Here is a 21,064-nt window from a genome sequence, read left to right on the forward strand (position 1 = left end):
TACAGTTCAACTGATTCATATTCGTTATTTAGAGGGAAAAGTCAAATATGAATCAGTTAAAGTATAGATATGTTGTTAGTTTGTTGTGTGAGCACTTAATGTTCTATGTTTCTGTTACTGAGCCATGCTTCGGGCAGTTAGAGAGAAGAAGAAGTAGTAGAATCAGATGTAGGCCAACTTCAGTACGCTCCACTTAGGCCCAATGCCATTTTCTAATTACGTTAATTGTTCATAACATGACGTTTTTGTTTGTTTTTGTTGTTTTTGTCTTCTTTTGAGGAACCGTGTGGCACGAAATCGTTTCCCCGAATACACACAGACACCCCCAGAGAACACACAAACACAGGAACAGATCTCCGTCATGGATCTATGTGGATTGCTTGTGGCTTATTTTAGCTGACTTTAAGTTTATGAAGAATTACGATGAAGGCACTTAAATGAATTGCTGCTGCGTATGCTGCGCGTATGTCTGGTCCATAAAAATTTTATGACCCATTGATAGTGCGAACGAATCTGGAGAGGAACAACAAAAAACCCACCCACCTTCAGCCCGCTCGCATGTCCGCCCTTGCGGCCGCCCACCTTGTGACGTGTGGCGCAGGTGAAGCAGGTGAATCAGGTGAAGCAAGTTTGACAGTTGATTTTGAATTTGATTGAAGCCAAGTGCAATTGGCTGGCTGGCTGACTGACTGGCCCCACGATCTTCGGCTGGGCAGATTGTTTATGGCATTTCGCAAGCATCGTTTGGCATCCATTAATCATGACTGGAAACTGCGCCGATGCCTAGCCGATTTTTATTGTTTTTTAAGCAACCCAACGAGAGGCAATACTTTCAGCTTTTCTCATTCTCATTTTCATTTTCCTCTCATCTCCTCTCTCTCTCTCCCTTTTTGTTCTGTTTTTAAGTCCGTCAGTTTCTATTTTCATTTAATAGACATATTTGCCTGCCTCGGAAAGTTTTGCGCTTTGTTTATTTGTTGAATCAGCGCCGTCAAACCCATAACAACAATACGCGCAACCACATCCACGTATTCTCCTCATCCACATTCACATCCACATCCACTTCCATGTCCACGTCAGTGTTGGTAATGTGTTAACAGAGCAGATAAGTCTGAGACTGGTGCGCAAACATTTTGACAACTCGTGAACTTTAGGACGCCAGTCAGAAAAGAAAAGAGAAACAACTTCGCATACGCACAGTGGTCCTCATAAACCATAAAAATCAATCCAACAACATTCACAAAATTATGCCGAAATCTCTGCAGCCACTCAGGGCATTTAAGGCAAAATAACTCTGAAATGTTTTATAAACAAACAAAAATAAATGAAGTGCCAAGCAGCGATTAGTCCACATACGTAACACCAGAGAGCAGAGGAACTGGAGAGCTACAAAGCTGAAGTGCCTGCCAGAGGGATATTCAAATATCCGAAAGAATTCAAATCCGTTTTATAATTAGTTAAGGAATATATTATATTATGTAGGTATACATATATTATTTTTACAATTTTATTTTAATATTGAAAAAATTCAAATAAAAACTTAAAACAATTTTTATTGTTATTTATGTCTCTATAAATTATTTTAATTTACTGTTTATTAATTTAATATTTAAATAATATAAATACACATAAACAAATATTTATTTAAAAGGATTTTAATACATATGGAGATAAAATAAAAAATTCAAATAACTGCAGTATTGAGGAACGCTTCTACTGACTTAACACAAGAAAATAACAAAACAAAAAAAAAGTATTTTTCGAATAAAATATAACAAAATATTAAACTAATAAATTTGGATTTTTATTCACTCTACTGTATCGCATTACCCCTTTATGGAAATTGAAAGAGCATACAAACTTCGCTATCGGCTAAATAGAGGCTCAGCCTTGTCACATGCTGAGATACGTTTGTGGGATGTGTGTGAGGGCGTTTGCTTGGCAGCCGAGGCGCCGTCCGAGCGATCGCCAGCAGCACGAGATTAACACGCCATGCTCTAAATTCTGCTGACTGTTGACTGACTAAGCTTTTGGTAGCAAATGCTGCCACTGCTTCTGCTGCTGCTGCTGCTGCTGCGACTCGACAGAGCGCTGTGAAATGAAATCTGTTTTATTGTATTTGAGAATGATTAGACCAGATACGCAGACGAGGCGTTATTACGCGAACGTGAAGATGGAGCTGAAGATGTGAGCCCCCGGAACGGACTCAGTATGCAAAGCCAGATGACACGATCAACTGAGCAACCGAGCAACCGAGCAACTGTGAGACTGAGCAACTGTGAAACTCTGCGCTATATAAAGTGGCACAGTTTTTACGAGCCTGCGACTTTTGGGTCGACAGTTTGTTACCTGCCCTGCCCGTGGCCCGTGTAGCCCGTGTGGCCCGCGGTGGCCCGTTGTGGCCTAGCCCAACAAGCAAGCAGAGCACGGCCAGCGAGACAAAGTCGCTAACCTTTTTTGGGGTTTTATCGCCGGGCCAGAGAAACACATAAAAAATAAAAACAAAAAAAAGAAGAAGAACACAACACACAGATGACAAGTTTGTCGCGTGTAAACAATTTGCGGTTGTCCAAAAAAGGCGGCGCGGGTGGTGAGAGACACAAAGAATGAGAGCGTGAGGGAGTGAGAGAGTGAGAGAGAGCGAAGCTGTTGTGGAGCATTGCGATATCAGTAGAAACGGATATCAAGAGAAATAATGCCTTTACTTGGTAGGCGGTGTAGGAGTTAACAGTTGGCGCTAATATTCTATGCACACAAAATGTTGAGGTAGGCGTAAGAGTCTTAAAGAAGAGCTTCTTATTATATGTATATATATACATATGTATATATATATATATATATATATATATATTTTTTTTTTTTTTTTAGTTATATATGGATATTAGTATTAGTATTTGATATTAGTTATTAATTATATATGGTTTTCATTTCGGAGCACAAATCTTTTATCTTCTCTCCTTAGACATACATCAATTCCTTTTGCAAAAAAACATATACAGATATAGAGAATTGATATAAAAAGGAATAGATTTCACTTTTTAATAGATTTAAAAATGTAAAAAATAAAAATAAATATATATAGTCTCAGATAGAACTACTTTAAATACTTCCAAATTGTTATAGAAAAGTATTTGTGACAAAAGAAATCAAATTCGTTTCCAAATTCAGCTTCTTCATAAAGACTCTAATGTAACCTTAATTCACATAAACAAATTGTGATTCGATCTGACGCTAGACACCATATCAATGGACTACTTATAGCTAAAGCTGTGCACACTTGGTGCACACACAATTGGCGGCGACTGTAGGGGCAGTGGGCAAAGCACACAGTCGTACGCGCAGTACATTCACATATCTACAGATACATTAGAAAATATCTCAAAAAATCAACAAAATAACAGCGACGTCGACGGCGACAGCTAGCAGCGAGCAGCGGCGTCCGCGTTGCTCTTGTTTTTGTTGTTGTTGTGAATGTTGCTGCTGCTCTTGTTGTTGTTGCTGTTGTTGAGCGTACAGAACGCGCATGAGTGAAATACATTTTCACGCTTCTAAACAGAGCAGCACTAAGAACAAGAGCAACGGCAACAGAAGAGACTTTTTGACTGCGACAACAACAACAACAATCAGAAGAAGAAGAAGAAGCAGCATAAGCAACAGCAGCAGCAGCAACAGCAGCAGCAGCAACAGCAGCAGCAGAAGAACCATTCATAGGCTATATGCCGGCATTTGTGCTCCCGATGCCAAACGCAGACGCAGATCAGTCAAGAGTCAGAGCGGAGCCCGCGTCGATCGCAGTCGCTTTCGCATTCGCAGTGGCAGTGGCAGTGGCAGTGGCAGTCGCATTCGCAGTGTCCGGACGTAGACGCAAAGAGACGTATGACGGCGATGCCGTAGTAGTAGATCGCGCAGCGCTTTTCGCCAAACAAACACGAAAAGTGTGCGCCACTATTTTCAAATCCCGCAGAGCGTCGCGAGCTGTGGCCGGCAACGGAACAGAATCGGCGAGTCCCGGTAAAAGTCAGCGCACCCAAAATTCGCAGCACCAACACCAAACGAAACATACAACAGCAACAGCAACAACAACAACAACATCGCGAACGTGTGTCTTGTGAGAGTTCGTTCAACGTCGCGAGTTTTTGTGTTTTATTTGTGCATTTTTTGTCGATCGGGTTCCCAGGGCCGAAGAGCATGGGAAAAACAGGCTAAGGATACGGCAACGCACAGGCAACAATCGGGAACAGAACAGCCAGCTGAGGGAGAAGAAGAAGAAGAGCCAACAGAATAACAACAAAAATACAAAAACGAAAAACGAAAAACTGAAACTGAAACTGGAAGCTGAGCTTCAGCTCTCTTAGCCCAGGCACTGCGCTTTGATTAAAGCGCGCGTTTAATTTCATTTTTTACGCTACTCCAACAAGAAGAAGAAGAGTTTTTGTTGTTATTTTATTATTATTTTTTTTCTGGTGCGGCTCCACCCTTCCAACTATTTTTCAACATTTTGTGCTTTGATTCGCTGTTCACATTTGGGGCCCTGGCCAACTAGCCAACTGGCCGACTGGCTGCTTTTGGCCTGGACACGACAACAACAACGGCAACAGGCAGAACATCGACGGCGACTCCTGCGCTGGCTGGCTCCTTGGGCGCTGCTCAGTACGCCGGCAGCTTTCTCCGTGTGCGTACCAAACAGCGCAGCAGCTGTGCCTGCGATCAAAATAAAACCTGAAGTAACCAAAAGTTGTAACACTAACAGATCATTATCGCCATCATCATCATGATGATCTTGAGCTCTTTGTGATCGCTGATCGCTGATTGCTGATCACTGATCGTTGATCGTGGACCGTGGACCGTGGATCGTCGATCGTGGATCGCCCGATCTCTGATCGATTTTCGCGCCGCAGCTTTTGTCGCCTGTGCACAGGCATTGGAGTTCGTCAAGTGCCTTCAGCCTCAGATTGCGCCACGTCTGAACTGAAAGTATCTGAGCGCTTGACGCTTGATTAATTCGCTCGTCGACAAAGCTGAAACTTAATTTCATTTAGTTTTGTTTTTGTATTTGTATTTATTTTGTTTTGCTGGCTCGTTTTGCGAAATATTCTAATAAAAACACATCTCGTACTCGCACTCGCACTCGCACTCATCGCGGCCGCAATAAAAAATACCTTTAACTACCTGCCCAAACACTGCAACAACAACAACGACAACAACAACAGCAGCCACATCAACCAACAACATCACTCGAGACTGGGCCACATTTGTTGTTGCCGCTGCTGCGGCTTCGGAGCGATATGCGGTTATTCATGGTAATTGCAATTTTAATATTTGCAATGCCAATGACGGGATTCGGCTGGTGAGTTCTCCACTTAGAATCTACTACTACAACAACAAGTTAAATTTCCTAAATTAAGTGCTTGGCATATCGTTAGGAACAAAAAATAAGTACAACACAGATTTGCGGCTATATTTTAAAGGTTTTAAAGTTTCTTATTGAAATTAAATTCAAATTTTATATTAAAAGTCTTATTAAAACAAATTTGTTTTCTTGTTTGTTTATTAATGTTGTTATTGTCTTACTTGATTTTTTTAAAATTATTTTTTAATTTATTTTATTTTATTTTATTCTATTTTATTTATTTATTTTTACTTTAAGTAAATGCACTGCATGAGCTTACCAAAATTAATATTGTAACTATTATAGTAACTAGCTCTGAGTCCGGAATAGTTCTATCTAACGAAAATGTGAGATTACAAAGTAAATTTCGAGATATAGTAGCTGTCTCTATGAAAGAGATTTGATAGACCATAGTAATGGTAACCATAATAATGGAATAATGTGTTGCTATTTTATAATACTTAATGGAGGTATAGATCTCTAAAAAACACAGTTGTATTATTATTATTTTATTATTACCTGAAGCTGCTATCGCTGATCGCTCAAACTGAGATCAACCTTATATATATATGTGTATATAATATTATATAAACACATACATTTGGGCATTTATGTAGGTATTTATAAATGTATATATATAGCAACTGGCAGAGGCAAACCCATTGAAGCAAAATATATGTTTCAGTTGCGTCAAATTCAATGCCAAAAACCCCATTACAAACGCTGCTCTTCACTGTGTCAGATCTCATCAATACATAAGCTCGAGAGATTGGCGTAACCGTTTCCGGTTTTGGGTATGGCCGTATAGCTATCGGGCTATTGGGGCATAGGGCGGGGGCATTTGGCGTACGTACATATGCTGCTGCTGTCGCCGTTGCTGACGACAACAAAAAGTGCAGTGAAATAGGTAAAAATTGCATGCGACATGAGCGCTACGCGCTTTGAGGTGAGTCAAAGCCAAAGCCAAAAGCGAAAAGCGAAAATTCGGCCAGAGCCAATCGAGCGAGCGAGCGAACGATGTTGCCAGCGAGAGACCTTCAAAATGTGACGTTTGATTTAGATTTAATTACATGGCAATTTTTTTTTTTTTACCGTAAACAAGTAAAACTATCCTGACAGGAAGTGATGCACTAGGAGATACCTATTATTTTGAGACGATATCAATTTTTGGGCTATTAATACTTAATATAGGAATATTTAAGACAATTTAAATCGATATCATGATTGGAATTCGTCCAATTGGAATGTACATTCTAATTAGAAATTTTAATCAGTGTTTATGGAGACTATTATAAAATTTTCTTGATTTTTGGTACATAAATATATAGATAGATTGTAGTAGAAGTAAAATACGATATATTTAAGAAATTGATAGATAGATAATAAATATATTATATAATATTCTCGAGCTATAGCTACATGAAGTAAAACTAGATTATGAAAATATTTTCTTATTAAAAATTTACATACATTTCATTTATCATATAATTGTATTCGAATCCAATTGGGATCCAATAAGACACAGTTATCTACTTATAGCCCCTTTTCAACGTTTTATGTGCAGAGGGTAATGCAACTGCCATAAGTGCAGCCAAAATAAATAAAAAAGAAACACCCCCGCTCCGGCCCCTGCTCCCTGTCCACAGTCCGAGTGACACCTCGAGCCGGGCAGCATTTGAATTTATGCGCGAAATTACAGGCCAAGATAAATAAAATGAAACAAAATAAATGAAGAGCATGATGGGAGCAGACATCAAATAGAATGAAAAGTGTCGCACAGCAAAGCCAGCACAGATGGGCAATGGGCGGTGGGCGGTGGTTGATGGGTGGTGGGTGGTGGATGGTGGGGCACATAGGCTACGCCGGTGCAGAGGCTATGCCACTTTGCCAAAAAGTGTTTGCCAGCAAAGTGGCATCAATGAATCGAAATCTGCTGCCAGCAGCCGCGAGTGGCTGAGGCAGAGGTAGAAAAATTGTCGCTGTCAGCGGCAGCGACGATCGCAATGCCTCGACTTTTGGCGGAGGCATTTGTCATGCCATGTACACAGTCGGGCGATCTTTATTGGGGGACGTGGCCCGGGCACTGGGCTGGGCGGCGTGGGCGTCGCGTGGCGTAGACTGCATGACGATCGCGAGAGTCCGCTCATTCATTTTATTTGAGTTGTGTGCAACTGGGCGCAGCAGCCGCCACCAAAGGAGGCCACCTGCAACATTAAAGCGTTAACGCTAGGGCTGGAGGTGGGGTTGTGGGCGTGGCGAGACGGCAGCTGGGGCTGTATAGATCCATTCGATTCAATTGAGAACTATCGCAATAAATTAATTAAATAATTAGAGCTCAAGTTCAGACGTTTGATCTCGTACATGTTGATAATGATGAATATGATGATCATGATGATGACCATAATGATATTGCTGTTAACGTACAAAAATGTCGAATGCGATATTGTCGAAGCGTAAATTTAACGCTAGCAAAAGACAAACGATAAAGGAAAGATTATTCTGGATGGGCTGCACTGTTATTAAGAGAATTTTAAAGTTCCAAAGAAATGCTAACATATAAATAAAGCGTTGCTCTAACTAAAGTATCTAAGCATTTGAGAACAGCCGGTATTTATTTATTTTTATTAGTCAGTTTCGACTGCAATAAAGCTAGATTTCTAGCCAGAAAATTGTTGCTTCGCACTAATATACATATAGTTTACAAAAATATATTTCGATTTATTACAAAATTTATTTTTGGCATACCATTCTAAAATAATTTAAACACGCTTTTGTTTGCTTTATGTAGTATAACACTACTATATTAATTAACAATGTGTATTTTATATTATATATAATATTCTATGGAATTTCCTCTAAAAAACCTTGACATTCAATAAAAACGCAGTCATCGATAAGGATAATTATCGTTGTTTACATTGATCCATAGAAATCTGTAAATTTAGCAATATTTACAATTTGTTTTCTCTCTCTCTCCCTCTCTCTCACTCTCTCTCTCTCTGCTTTTATAGACAGAGAGATCTACCCGGCTGCTTAGATATTTTGTATGCATTATTTTCCAGCCAAATGCACTAAATCAAACGATCATTCAGATGATAATCAATGAGTGGGGCAGACGTGCAGCCCGATGTGGCGTTAAATGAATGGAAATTCCATTGGCCACAGCAGCCGAAACCAATTACAGTGAGCTTACAGCAAATTTGCAGCTGAATTCTGTCTGGAATTTAATTAAAAACAGAGCTGCAAAATGATGAAAATCTCAAAATTTATGAATAACAATTTGATTTCGAATAAAATGAGCTCATTTCCGTTCACTTGATTCGCTTGACATTTGCATTTGAGTATTGGTTCGGTCTATTTTTGGTTGCTAGTTTCCTGCTATTCATTCATTCAATCAGACATACACACGCGCACACACACACACTTGATTTGAATTGAATACTCATTCATTCAAAAGGTTCATTCATAGTCGGTTTTTGGCACTCACAGCATGCGAAATGGCTATTAAAACCCGCCAGGGCTTTAATGGGTTAAACAGCACACACATACACACACACACACACAGACACAGACACATGCAGATCACACAGTGTGTGGCAGTGGCACTTAGTCTCAAGCTGTGTGTTGGCTGCGTTCGTTGCTCCAACATCGTCGCTCTGGGAGGCAACATCAACAACATTGCGCATACGCCGCGTGCTCCGTGTCAGTGGAGCAAAGCCATCGAAAATTGGCACACTTTCTGAGATGGCCAGAGCACTTAGTCTAGATTAACTATATGCCTCCCACATACAGCAGCCCCAATATGTGATTAAGTTAGCCGCTGGCTAACGAGCGTACAACTCGGCCAATTGCCAAAATTTAATGCAGACGACTTGATTATGAAAGACTCTGGCATCCCGATGGGAGGGAAGAGTGGGCGGCTGGTCACAGCTTTCGGCACTTGCCAAGTGAGATGCGATCGAGATGAGAGATACGCTGGGATCACTCGAGCTAGTTACCCGAGCCGAGTGCTCGTTGCATTTGGCACGGGTTCGGGCCGCTTCTTCTGCTTGCTTTTTAATTAAAACTCATGCAATTTGTTTATTTTGTTAATTTGTCTTTGCGCCTCTGTCACGTTGACAGATGCGTGCCTCGGCCGCTGCATCATAATTAAAACGCATGACCGCGGACAAAAGAAAAAAACCGAAAGACAAAGCGAAATGCGACAAGACAGACATGGGTCAAGTTGAAGGACTGACAAGAGAGGCCCTAGACCCTGGCCCTGTCCCTGTCCCCTGGCCCTGGCCCGGGCACCGTCCCTGGCTCTTGCACTGTCCCAGGGCCAAGATAACTAGCAAATGTTCTTGTCATCCAATAGAGCCCACAGATTTGAGTGATTTGATGGGGATGTCAGCTGAGATAATCAAAGCCAGTTCATGGAACGTTTGCGCTGAGTGCGCCCTAGGAGTAAAATGTAATAAAGCTCAGCTCAGATTCTAAACAAAGTGATTGAGCTGATACTTTTCGAATGATGTATACCCTGTAGATGATAGCTAGTATTATAGCTAGTATTATTTGGTCTAATTTAATAAAAGTCTATTTCAATATTAATTTATTTTAATATTAGAATATTTTAATATTGGATGTATTAATTGATTATTTAAATATTGAACTATGTTAATATTGAACTAATTTATTATTGGATTATTTTATTATTGGACTATTTAAATATTAGATTATTTTGATATTCGATTAATTTATTATTAGATTATTTTAATAATGAATTATTAAAATAATGAAATACATTAATATATAATATTTAACTTTTTTATATTGACTAAGAACTGTAATCTATTGTTACGAAATCAAGTTCCCAAGTAATTGTGATTCTGAAATTTGTTATTTTTTTTCTGGCATATATCTAATACTCATCGATAGGTTTCTTCGTTGCTGCGTTAGAAGGATTTATAACGAATTAACAAAAATGATTGACTTTCGAGCATTTACATACGGACAAACTCCCGACTGATGGCAGCATCATATACCCTATTAAATTGTAGTTATGGCCACATTTACGCACACACACACTCACACACCTAAATTGGCTTTTACACACATGCATCTAATGTCACATAAATTTGTGGCATAGCTCAAAGCAGACTTGGACTTCTCACAGTCGAGTCCATTTTAGCCACAGCCCGGGCACGTGATTTAGCAAAGCTCAAGCCGGGTCCTCGACATGGACATGGTCATGTGCGCGTCCAAGTGGCAACGCCTATTTGAGCCGTAATTAAGTTAAACGCTGTCGCAAGCACCAAGAGATTGATGTTGCCTTTGTCTTTGTGGACGGCAGGTCGTGGCTCCCAGGGCTTTTAGCTGGTTAAATGGCTGTCAAATAGTAAATATGCCTGAATTATTAGCCAGCCTGCCGGCAATTGGACATGCGCATGCCCCAGAGCCTGGGAACGAGCGCCGAACGGCGCATTCCAACGGCAGATGATTATTCCAAGAGCTCAAAAGATGTGTGCTTTTTTTTTTTTTTTTTTTTTTTTTTGGCTAAAAAGGCGGCGCTAGCGCACAGTGGTGCATGCTAATTTGCTAATTGTGAAATGACAAACGAAAAATAAATATAAAGAAGGTGCCAAAAAGCAGCATGCGGCGCCCGCCCACGTTGAGCTCAAGCACAAGCACAAGCACGAGCTCGAGTCGAGCCGCACCCACCAGACCAGATCTGGGCTGGCTCTAACTCATGCCAACACCTTTTTGGTGGCATTTGCCGCCGCCGGCTGCCTGCCTTAGACCGGCTGACTGGCTGGCTAATCAATTGTCAACGCCGCCGCCCACATCAAACGCTGCCAACCCCAACCGCAGCAGCTCCAGCGGCTGCTGCAGCGGCTACCCCTTTGTCCGGCTGTGTGCACAAGAGATCAGCACTTGCGCTGAGGCATTCTGTGGACAAATATTTGTGCGCGTAAATTGAAAACTGACCAGCCACAACAGCACTTGACTTGGCAGTGGCACTGGCCAGCGTGGCCCGAAAGACGCGGCCCAAACGCGATCTGTTGACCAACTGAGCGAGCGAACGGCCATTCATTCAGTTGTCAACGCTTTGTTTAAATACTTTGCCACTCGCATGTTGACAAGTGGTTTAAGTCGTTGATTTGTTTACACAGCAACGCACTCGGCGCAGTCAGTGGCACCTCGCAACGGCCCCCGGCGGGGGGGGCAACTGGGAACTGGCAACTGACGGCGACGGCGACGGCGACGGCGACTCACGAAAATGAGTCAATCAAACGCAGTTGCATCCATTGTGAATGTCTATTTACATAGAAAACAAGAGGGAAAGGAATTCCAATTGACGACATGAAGAATTTCAAATGCTCTAACCAATTAGACATATATTAAAGTTGTATAAATTAAATTTGCCTGATTTGGTAATTTAATTAAAATATTTATAATTATTTAATATAATGTTAATAATATTTTATTTTATTTCATTTAAATTGTAAAGTTATATACATATAGAAATTATTAAAAATACTGCATTAAATTAAATGCGTCGCACAATTTAATTAATTTAATTTATTTTTTTAATACTATTTTATGAAAAATATAGAGATAAATCTCGATATTCTCATATAAAATTAATAAATTAAAAACAAAAAAACAAAAAAAATGGATAAATTATTGAAAAATAAATATAATAAAATAAAAATAATAAAAATTAAAAAAAAAAATAAATAAAAATAGCAAAAAGTAAATAGTGTAAAACTAATTTTTAATTTAAATTAAATATTTAATATTTTTATCAGCAGCAAACATATGCAAATATTTGTTATTTTAATTTTATTTAAAATTTAATATAACTATGCTTTTCAAAAAATAATATCGGAATATAACTATTTTATAAATATGTATGTATATGTATATCTAACATTTCTAACAAACAGAATCCTATAGTGTAGCATACTCGAATTTTAGTGTATCGCACAGCTGAGAGCACTGGACTATGGCTGAGATTGGCGTGGCTTTGGGCTGGGTATGGGAAATTTCAACCACTTGTCAGTGGCTACCATCAAACCGGGCACTTTGATCAAAGAAAAAAATCACTGAAAATCCATTGAGGCCTATAACGACACCAACAACAGCAGCAACAACAACAACAGCAACAACAAGAACAAACTGCAATAGGGGCACACTTGGAGTCGCTTCTCTTGGCTGTGTGAAAGCAAAATAAAGATACGTCGCGGCCAAGTGTTGCCTGTTGCCAGTTGCCAGTTGCCAGTTGTGAGTTGCCTGGACTGGGATCTGGGACTGAGGCAGACTGAAGTTGTTTAGTTGTTTCAAGTTGCCGACAGCTGCGCTGCTGGCGTTGCTGCACGCTGCCAACGGCTGCTCAGACTGCTGCTTCTGATGCCCGGGCTGCTGCTCGGGCGGCTGCTGGCAGGCAAACTTCAACTTCAAAAACCAAAAAGTGTCGAACGAGTTGGCCACATCGGCAGCATCATCGTCATATCGGCCTCGGCTATTTTCCGCTTAACCAAAACTCCCCGTGTTTGTTGTTGTTAGTATTTAATATTGTTGTTGCTGCTGCTGCTGTTATTGTTGTTTTTGTTGCTGTTGTTGCTGGTGGTGGTGTTTGCTGTTGTTGTCTGTTGGCAACTTGTGTGGTTACGCGCTCCGCACGCTTGAAAGGTGTTTGAGTTTGAGTTCTTTAGATCTCTCCAGTCATCAGCGCATCGACTTCGAGATCCAAATCATTGCGATCTCATCATCATCAGCATCAGCAACAGCATCATCATCATCATCATCGTTCGCCAGCCAACTTCAATTGTTTTTAGCCTAGTGTTGCTGTTGTTGTTATTGTTGTTGTGTTTACAAGCGCGTCTATCATTTATGCTCTTCTCTGTTTGACTTTTGGCGGCCCAAGCGTTCACTTGATGTTGTTGCAGCGCATCTCTATATACTCTAATATGTGTGCGTGCATGCGTGTGTGTCAGTGCGTGTGCCTGCTCTATTTGTTTTCGAGATTTTGTAGCTATTAAGTTGTCATAATCTCACTTGGCTCGCATCGAGATCGAGTGATTGCCGCAGGCAAAGCAATAGCTAAATATAGAGATGGAACATTTGATAGGGCAGCCCGACAGAGACAAGGGCAAGCCCCACCAGGTGGGCATATATGTACATATGTACGCGATCCAGGTGGGCAATTTTTGTATGGCCTATCAGAACAGTTTACTTAAGCGATGCCAGCGTCTTATATGGAATACATATATGTGCTTAAATCCAAATGGCTTTTGATATATGACATTTGCGAATTAAAAAAAAAAAATAATATTTAATATATTTTTTTTATGAGATCAACATATATAAAGATATAAATTTGGCCGATTTTTAGACATGATATACTACACTAAAAATAAAATTCAATATTTTTATATGAAATGAATGGGATTACTATATATTCTTCTTCTTCTTTACCATATATTCTGCTTAAACAAACTTAGAACAGAGTTATAAATATCTTCTATTGGAGCATTGCAATATAAAATACTTTGTTTTACTTTGCATATATTTCAAAACATAATTTTTTATTCATTTAAAAATGTATATATATGTGTATATATATATTTTTTTTTTTTGCTTTTTTTTTTTTTTTTTTTTTTTTAAGCTATTATGCAATGTTTTTTATTTTTGTTTAGTTATTCCATTTCTCTTGCTACCTACTTGTCAGAAAATTTTAATTATTATTTTATACATTTTTCACATTCTTCTGTTTCTTAGCAAAACCTATTTGCTGATGAGCAGCAAAAATCGTTTCTTTTTTTCAAGACTCTACGTATAATATAATTTTTTGGGATTATTTAAACAAATTTATTATAACTTATATTATTATTTGTCTTTATAATTCATAGTTATAGATAGATACTATAGATATCATCGAATATCTAACGAGCTATCCATATTTCGACAGCATTTTCAATTTGTTTTTTATAATGCCAATAAATTTTGGATATTATTCACAGCCAAATGAGTAATTAGACACACAAATTCTCAAAGCACTGCAGTTCTAGAAGAGTTAACCTCGTCGTTGAAAACGATTTTGTTTTATTTACTAGCATTGCTGAACGATAAGCCAAATGGTGAAATATATGTGATGGGTCGCAAGGGCTTGGCTCTGCGGCCATATCAGCTGTTTGTCATCAATGAATAACTGGGATAACTGGGCTGTGGAGGGTCTAGCTCATTTTGAAGTTGCCGATTTGGGGCTGAGTCAGCTGCTGTTGCTGCTGACACAATAATTGTTAAAAATTACGCAAATTTCTGGAAAAAACAAACAACAGCAGAGAGATAGACTGCGAGAGAGAGAGAGTGTGGGAGAGAGAAAGAGAGGAAGACGGCCACACATCAATCACAGACTCGATTCCGTCTCTCAGTAGCTGACTGAGGCATTTGGTTAGTTCGGCTCCCCGCAAAAAAACATAAACTTGCAACTTAAATTGCGCAAAGTTCACGAGTAAAGCAAATTTCACGCGAATATGCAACAACAACAACAACAATATTAGCAGCAGCAGCAGCAGCAGCGAACGAAAAAACAATTGAGCTATTAAAAAGTCATAAATCTGAAATGGAAAAACATAAATCAGCGCCAAAGGCGCGCACACAAAAACAATTTAAACGCCGAAGGTAAATTGGGGCGAGATGGGGCTGGGTGGCAGTTGCGGGTGGTGCAACACTCGAGCCCGTGGACAGCAGTGGCAGCCCTGCAGCAACGACAGTGGCTGCTGCACCCACATTGTACGCTGCACGTAATTATTAATTTTCCAGCTAAATTAAATTTTAACGCTGCTGCTCCAAATGGCATTCAAAATGAAAACGAAAATTGCATCGATTGAGAAAATTGACGGGGGAAAATCATGTGGGCTGAGTGTGAGCGTGCGTGTGTTTGCTTTTCTCTTAATGTGTGTGTGTGTGTTTGTGTGTGTGAGTGGGGCCAGAATTTTATTGAGCGCCGCCGCTTCGCTTATAACAATAAACAAACCAATTGCCAACTGTGCCTCTGTCTGCATCTGTCTCTCTCTGTATGTGTTTGTGTGTGTGTATGGGAAGTGCATATATGTATTGGTGTGTACCAGTGGACCATCGGAGTGTGCTGCGCCACATTGCGCATACGCCGCGTCGTTCGCATCGTTCGCATCGACCGCAGCTATTTAGTTCAACTGCCGCACTATTTAGACGCCGTGTTTTCCTTATTCTGGGCAAATAAACGAAACTTTTTAGCTGCCAGCATAAATAAGTGCAACTATTTTTAATGAACTTGCCTGCTGAATGATGCGAGCAGCGACTATTTGCCAATTCGTGGCGCCACACGCAGCGCCCTGGCAAAAATTCGTATAGTGCTTGAATAGAGAATATTGAGTATATGTAGGTGCCAGATTTTTGGGTTTCCAATTAGCTGCATGAATAGTGGAAAAATGTAAATTTACTCGCTAATGCATTATCCACTTAATTACTTTAACAAGTGCTCATTGGTCATATTTTTTTTTTTTTGCTATTGCTATTGCAGGCGAGTTGTAATATATATTTCACTTTTCTTTTGCATATTCCAGGGCCGAGGGCACCAACATTTTACTCGATCCAAATCTAATGTGCAAAAAGTCGCGACGTCTGCGCGGCAAGCTGGCTGACATCTGCCGGCACGACTCGGCGCTGCTCAAGGAGATCATCAATGGAATCAACCTGGGCTTCCGCGAATGCGAGTTTCAGTTTCGCAATCGTCGCTGGAACTGCACGGTGCTGCGCAAGAGCATGAGGAAGATCTTGATGCGCGGTAAGTGGACAGACTAAATGCTAGCCACTAGTTACAGATGCAGATGCAGATGTAGATGGAGATGCCGATGCCGATGCAGATGCAGCAGGCGACAAAAAGGGCAAATGACGGACAGTCGGACAGATGGACTATCAGACGGCCTGTCAGCACTTGCTGACTCAGAGTGCAGTTGGGGCCAGGGCAAGCGAAAGACTTGCTGCCTAATTACAGCCAAAGCCTGAGCTCGGCTCTGAGGCTGGCGAACTGTCAGGCGACCGGCGACCGCATCATCCATCAAGTTGCATAATAAAAATGTTGCGCCCGCTGATGAATAGCGCCTGAAATGAGCCTACAAAGCTGTCAATTTTAATAAATTATTGCCCGAAATGCTCAAAAGGCACCCTGCTCCTTGCTCCGGCTGCTCCAGCGGCTCAGCGGCTCCAGCGGCTTCGGCTGCTGCTGCACTTAATGACAACAATGCGCAAACAAAACACATACCAAATTATCTGCAATAAATTCCATGGCAGCGGATTAAAACTGCGTCCCTGTCAAGCTGTCAGCCAGCAAGAAGGAAGCTTCGCGCTCTTCCTCTCTCTCCCTTTCTCTCTCCCTCGCTCTCTCGCACTGTGGTTGACCATGTAATGCCGTTGCCCATTTGGGGTGGTGACTGTCCGAAAAGACATATCACCTGTCTACATCGCTCCGATCCACTCACGCCGATCCACTCACTCCGATCCACTTCACTCACTCCACAGCGCTCGCATTACATATGCAAATCGTTGGGCGATGTGGTGCGATTACAACTGCGATTTCGTTTTCGATTTCATTAAACGTGACTGCAATGCAGTCGATGACAGCGACTCAGCTTAGCTCGACTCATTTGCATAGAGAGCAATCAGCGATCGGTTATCGAGGCGGGCAATAAATCATTTTGTCACCAGAGCTGACAAATTGACATCAATCATGCGACGACCCGCTAGCGGACAACCCTAATCAGCATTAGCAGCATGTCTAAATAAACGATTAATTATCGATCTCTGACACCGCTACGTTAATCGTCGCTTAAAACAGCGCTTAAATCAATTAAATGCCAATTAATGCCGCAGTTAGCCATGCCAAGCACATGCATCCAGTTGGCTTAACTAGGTACTTGGTCTAGGCCAGACCTGTTGAGGCGTTTGCTAATAAGGTTGGCTGTAAGGCAATATATCCATATCATATATATTTATTTTCATTTTATTTTGTTGCATTATTTCCCTTGAACAATCTTATAGAAATCGTATGAAACTTATGTTATAAATTTAATATAATAAGATTTTTTTTGTTTATTAAGATATATCCTTTTAATTGAGATATTTATAATTTTGCTAGGGATTTTAATTTTTACAAAATTTTGATTCATAAGGAAAATTTAACTTTGCGAGTACTATATAAAAATATTGGTATGAATATTGCTTTAAATATGATAAGTATATCTAGATATTGATATTTTTTGTTGATAATGTAGATATTCGATTTTGGGGTATAATGATGGAATAATTGTATTTATTTTGGCTATGTTTGAAAGTCAGTTCTTTCTCTAAATATATTCCTAAGTACCGGCAGCTATCGGCTGCTTCAATTCTATATCATATAAGCTACACTACTTATAGAAGTTTTCGATTTTATTTTTTAATTATTTATTATTGATATTCCCACGAACTATATATATTTATCTATATCCACAGTCATTATAAATGCCCTTTATGCTGCCCTTTACTAAACTTTGATATCATCTCTTTCCACCCCCGCACAGATTCCCGGGAGACGGGCTTTGTGAACGCCATAACGGCAGCGGGCGTTACCTATGCAGTGACCAAGGCCTGCACCATGGGCCAGCTGGTGGAGTGCTCCTGCGACAAGTCGCACATGCGCCGCAATGGCGGCCAGCCCCAAATGGTGAATGCAGCAACGGCGGAGGCAGCGCTCGAGCGCCAGCAGCAGGCGGCAATGCTGCGGCAACAGCAGCTTCAGCTGCCACAGCGCAGCCACAGAAACAGCAGCAGCATAACGGATCTTTCGCTGGACAGACAACGCAACGGGCATCGGCCGGGCGGCAGGCGGGGGCGACGCAAGTTCTGGGACAACATCAAGTTTCCGCAGGGCGAGTGGGAGTGGGGCGGCTGCAGCGACAATGTGAACTTCGGGCTACGGCACTCGCGCGCCTTCCTCGACGCCAAGCAGCGGCAGCGACGCAGCGATCTGGGCACACTGGTCAAGCTGCACAACAACAATGCGGGGAGATTGGTAAGCTGAGCTTAAGGAAGAACCTTATCAACGTATCCAGATATTGTCTTAGAGAGCAGGTATAACAGTATGCCATATAGACTTTAGTGTAACTAGTCCTCTATCTGATCTTATGATAAGGTAAAACGATTGATCCTCTTGAGCATCAAGTTTAAAGACATTTTGTTGTTATCTGACATAAAACACAAATGTTATATGTGATATGATGAAGTGATAGAGAATGGTAACAAAATTTTAAAATTTTAGATATGGTTTATAAAAAATATATCTTTTTTAGATCATGTATATTCTGTATATCTCTCTATAATTCCTCTTACATTCAATTGCCCAAACTTCATATCAATCAATCGTTATTCGAATTGCTTAAGGTTTTGATTTTAAGAACACTTTAAGGAATATCTCTTTATGATTAATTAGGATTAATATTTTCGGCTTATAAACTGCCTTTATTTATTTTGCAAAAAATAGAAAGACTTTTCCCAGTTACAATGATTCGATATTTATGAAGTGTATATATAGGAATTTTCTTGGGGCAAAGGCAACAATATATAATAGGCTCTTTAGAGAACCCTTCAGTTGATCTACTGCCGATACTTGATCAAAAATAAAAAAAATAAAAATATTCTAAAGCCCTTTATATATTTCATTCTTATAAACTTATCCTTAATCTTAAATTAATAAAATAAAAGTGTGATGACGACTGTTCATCTGAGGAATATCCTCATCAATTGATTTTAAAAAGTCTCTAAGCTTTCTTTCCACCTTCTCTCTATTCACTTTGGCAGGCGATACGCGATGCGATGCGCTTGGAGTGCAAATGCCATGGATTGTCCGGGTCGTGCACGGTGAAAACTTGTTGGCTGAAGATGCCGCCGTTTCGTGAGATATCGGCACGACTGCGCGATAGGTACGATGGGGCGCGCAAGGTGGCGCTACGGAACGATGGCAACAGCTTTATGCCCGAGACGCCGCACACGAAGCCGGCGAACAAATACCAGCTGGTCTATGCCGACGACTCGCCCGACTTTTGCACAGCGAACCCGAAGACCGGAGCGCTGGGCACCCAGGACAGGGAGTGCAATGCCACCTCGACGGGCCCCGACAGCTGCGATCAGCTCTGCTGCAGTCGGGGGCACAAGCATCGCGTCGTTACCGAGTGGACCAACTGCAACTGCGTCTTCAAATGGTGCTGCGAGGTGACGTGCGAGAAGTGCCTGGAGCACCGTGAGGTTAACACCTGCCTCTAGATGGGCACGGCTACGGCAGTGGGAGTGGGAGTGGGGGCGGGGGGTACGGGTATTTGTCTTTTGGGGTTACAGTTTCGGCATAGTCATGAACACATTTGAAAGCTTTCCATTTCGCGTGATAAACAACAGTTTGCAACACACCATGTTTTGCTGCAGTCCACATTTAAGTATTAACTAACACTAGAGAGTAGAGAGATGTGAAACAAAGAAAAACACACAAACACTATGTAAACGATTTTATTTTAGCCAGGCTCTAGGCCAAACTAGCTGTAAATACTACTTGTATATCCTCAATAGTATGAACCATGTAAGCCTGTAAATAGTCTTAATAAAGAACATGCAAGAAAAACAAAGCAAATAATTGGAATTTATATTATATTAAAATATATTAGCTATTGACTTTAATTATTATTATTATTATTTTGAATTATTAACAGAAAAGAAAATGCTGACTAAAATTAGAAGTTACTCAAAAGAGCTTAGATTACATTTCATTGAAAAAAAAAATATTTCGGTTATTTATTAGAATATATTTAAATTAACTTTTACTACACAATAATAAATCTTCCAACTGATTTAGCAAGTCTCTCAGCTATGCTTCTCATATATGCATTCTACTCTCTGTAGATATTCCACTTTGTTTCTATTTATATTTGTTGAGCAGTTGAAGCAGTCAGTTTGATAGATTTCAATTAATTGCAACAAATTGAATATCAAAGCAGGTAAAATGAAATAAACTTTGGCTTTATGCTAAACGGAAATGTATCTGAAATCGCTTTGTTCATTGATTGAAATCTGCATAAATGATTAAACGTAATTTAATGAAGACAACAGCACAAACCGATTGAAAAACAAGTTCAGCTTCGATTAGCTTTAGCTTTAGCTATAGCTGTATCTGTATCTGTATCTGTATCTGTATCTGAAGCTGTAGCTGTATCTGATGCTGTAGCTGTAGCTGTATCTGTAGCCATTCACAAACGAATTGTCAAGTAACAGTAGCGTATATCTACGTCTGTATCTCTGTATCTCTGTGCCAGACCAATGGCTCTCCCATAAATTAACACAATTTTATTGTTGTCGACACGAGATTAAAATCTACAGATATTTGCCTAAACAGCAACAAAACAAAAATCGCATCCGAACTGAAAATTGATTTGCCTTCGTGCATAAATTAACGTCCGATTGTTCGTTCATTGATTTGAATGCATAATTTCAAAAATCAAATAGATGTCGTCTAATGCATGTAATTAAATTCAGCAACGAAATCAATGAAAAAGTGATTGGGATTAGGATTAAGTTGAGTTGAGCTAAGCTGAGCTGCTTTAAGTCGAATTTATTTTAAATGAGAAATTC

The 21,064-nt window shown here is 40.3% G+C and overlaps 1 protein-coding gene across 2 annotated transcripts; it reads left to right on the forward strand.

Moving 5' to 3' along the window:
* Positions 1-3,749: 3,749 nt before the first annotated feature.
* Positions 3,750-20,072, forward strand: Wnt6 (Wnt oncogene analog 6). 2 transcript variants are annotated; one of them, XM_089464325.1, is made up of 5 exons: positions 3,750-4,672; positions 4,751-5,347; positions 15,979-16,199; positions 17,974-18,464; positions 19,250-20,072. In XM_089464325.1, the coding sequence occupies exons 2-5, from the start codon at positions 5,286-5,288 to the stop codon at positions 19,709-19,711; spliced, it is 1,236 nt and encodes a 411-aa protein (XP_089320451.1). In that variant the 5' UTR covers positions 3,750-4,672; positions 4,751-5,285; the 3' UTR covers positions 19,712-20,072. The 2 variants fall into 2 exon arrangements, with proteins under 2 accessions (XP_089320451.1, XP_017859938.1); XM_018004449.2 differs by having other exon boundaries at positions 3,750-5,347.
* The last annotated feature ends 992 nt before the right edge of the window (positions 20,073-21,064 follow it).

The sequence above is a fragment of the Drosophila arizonae genome, chromosome 3, assembly GCF_054131065.1.
Source record: "Drosophila arizonae isolate 15081-1271.41 chromosome 3, UAZ_ARI_1.0, whole genome shotgun sequence".
Taxonomy (NCBI): Eukaryota; Metazoa; Arthropoda; class Insecta; order Diptera; family Drosophilidae; genus Drosophila; species Drosophila arizonae.

Bases quoted from the DNA above. Each gene is read 5' to 3' on its own strand.
- Wnt6 (XM_018004449.2), top strand. From the start codon at position 5,286: ATGCGGTTATTCATGGTAATTGCAATTTTAATATTTGCAATGCCAATG. The intron at 16,200-17,973 runs GTAAGTGGACAG...ACCCCCGCACAG, and splicing joins GAGGAAGATCTTGATGCGCG to ATTCCCGGGAGACGGGCTTT. The intron at 18,465-19,249 runs GTAAGCTGAGCT...TCACTTTGGCAG, and splicing joins ACAACAATGCGGGGAGATTG to GCGATACGCGATGCGATGCG.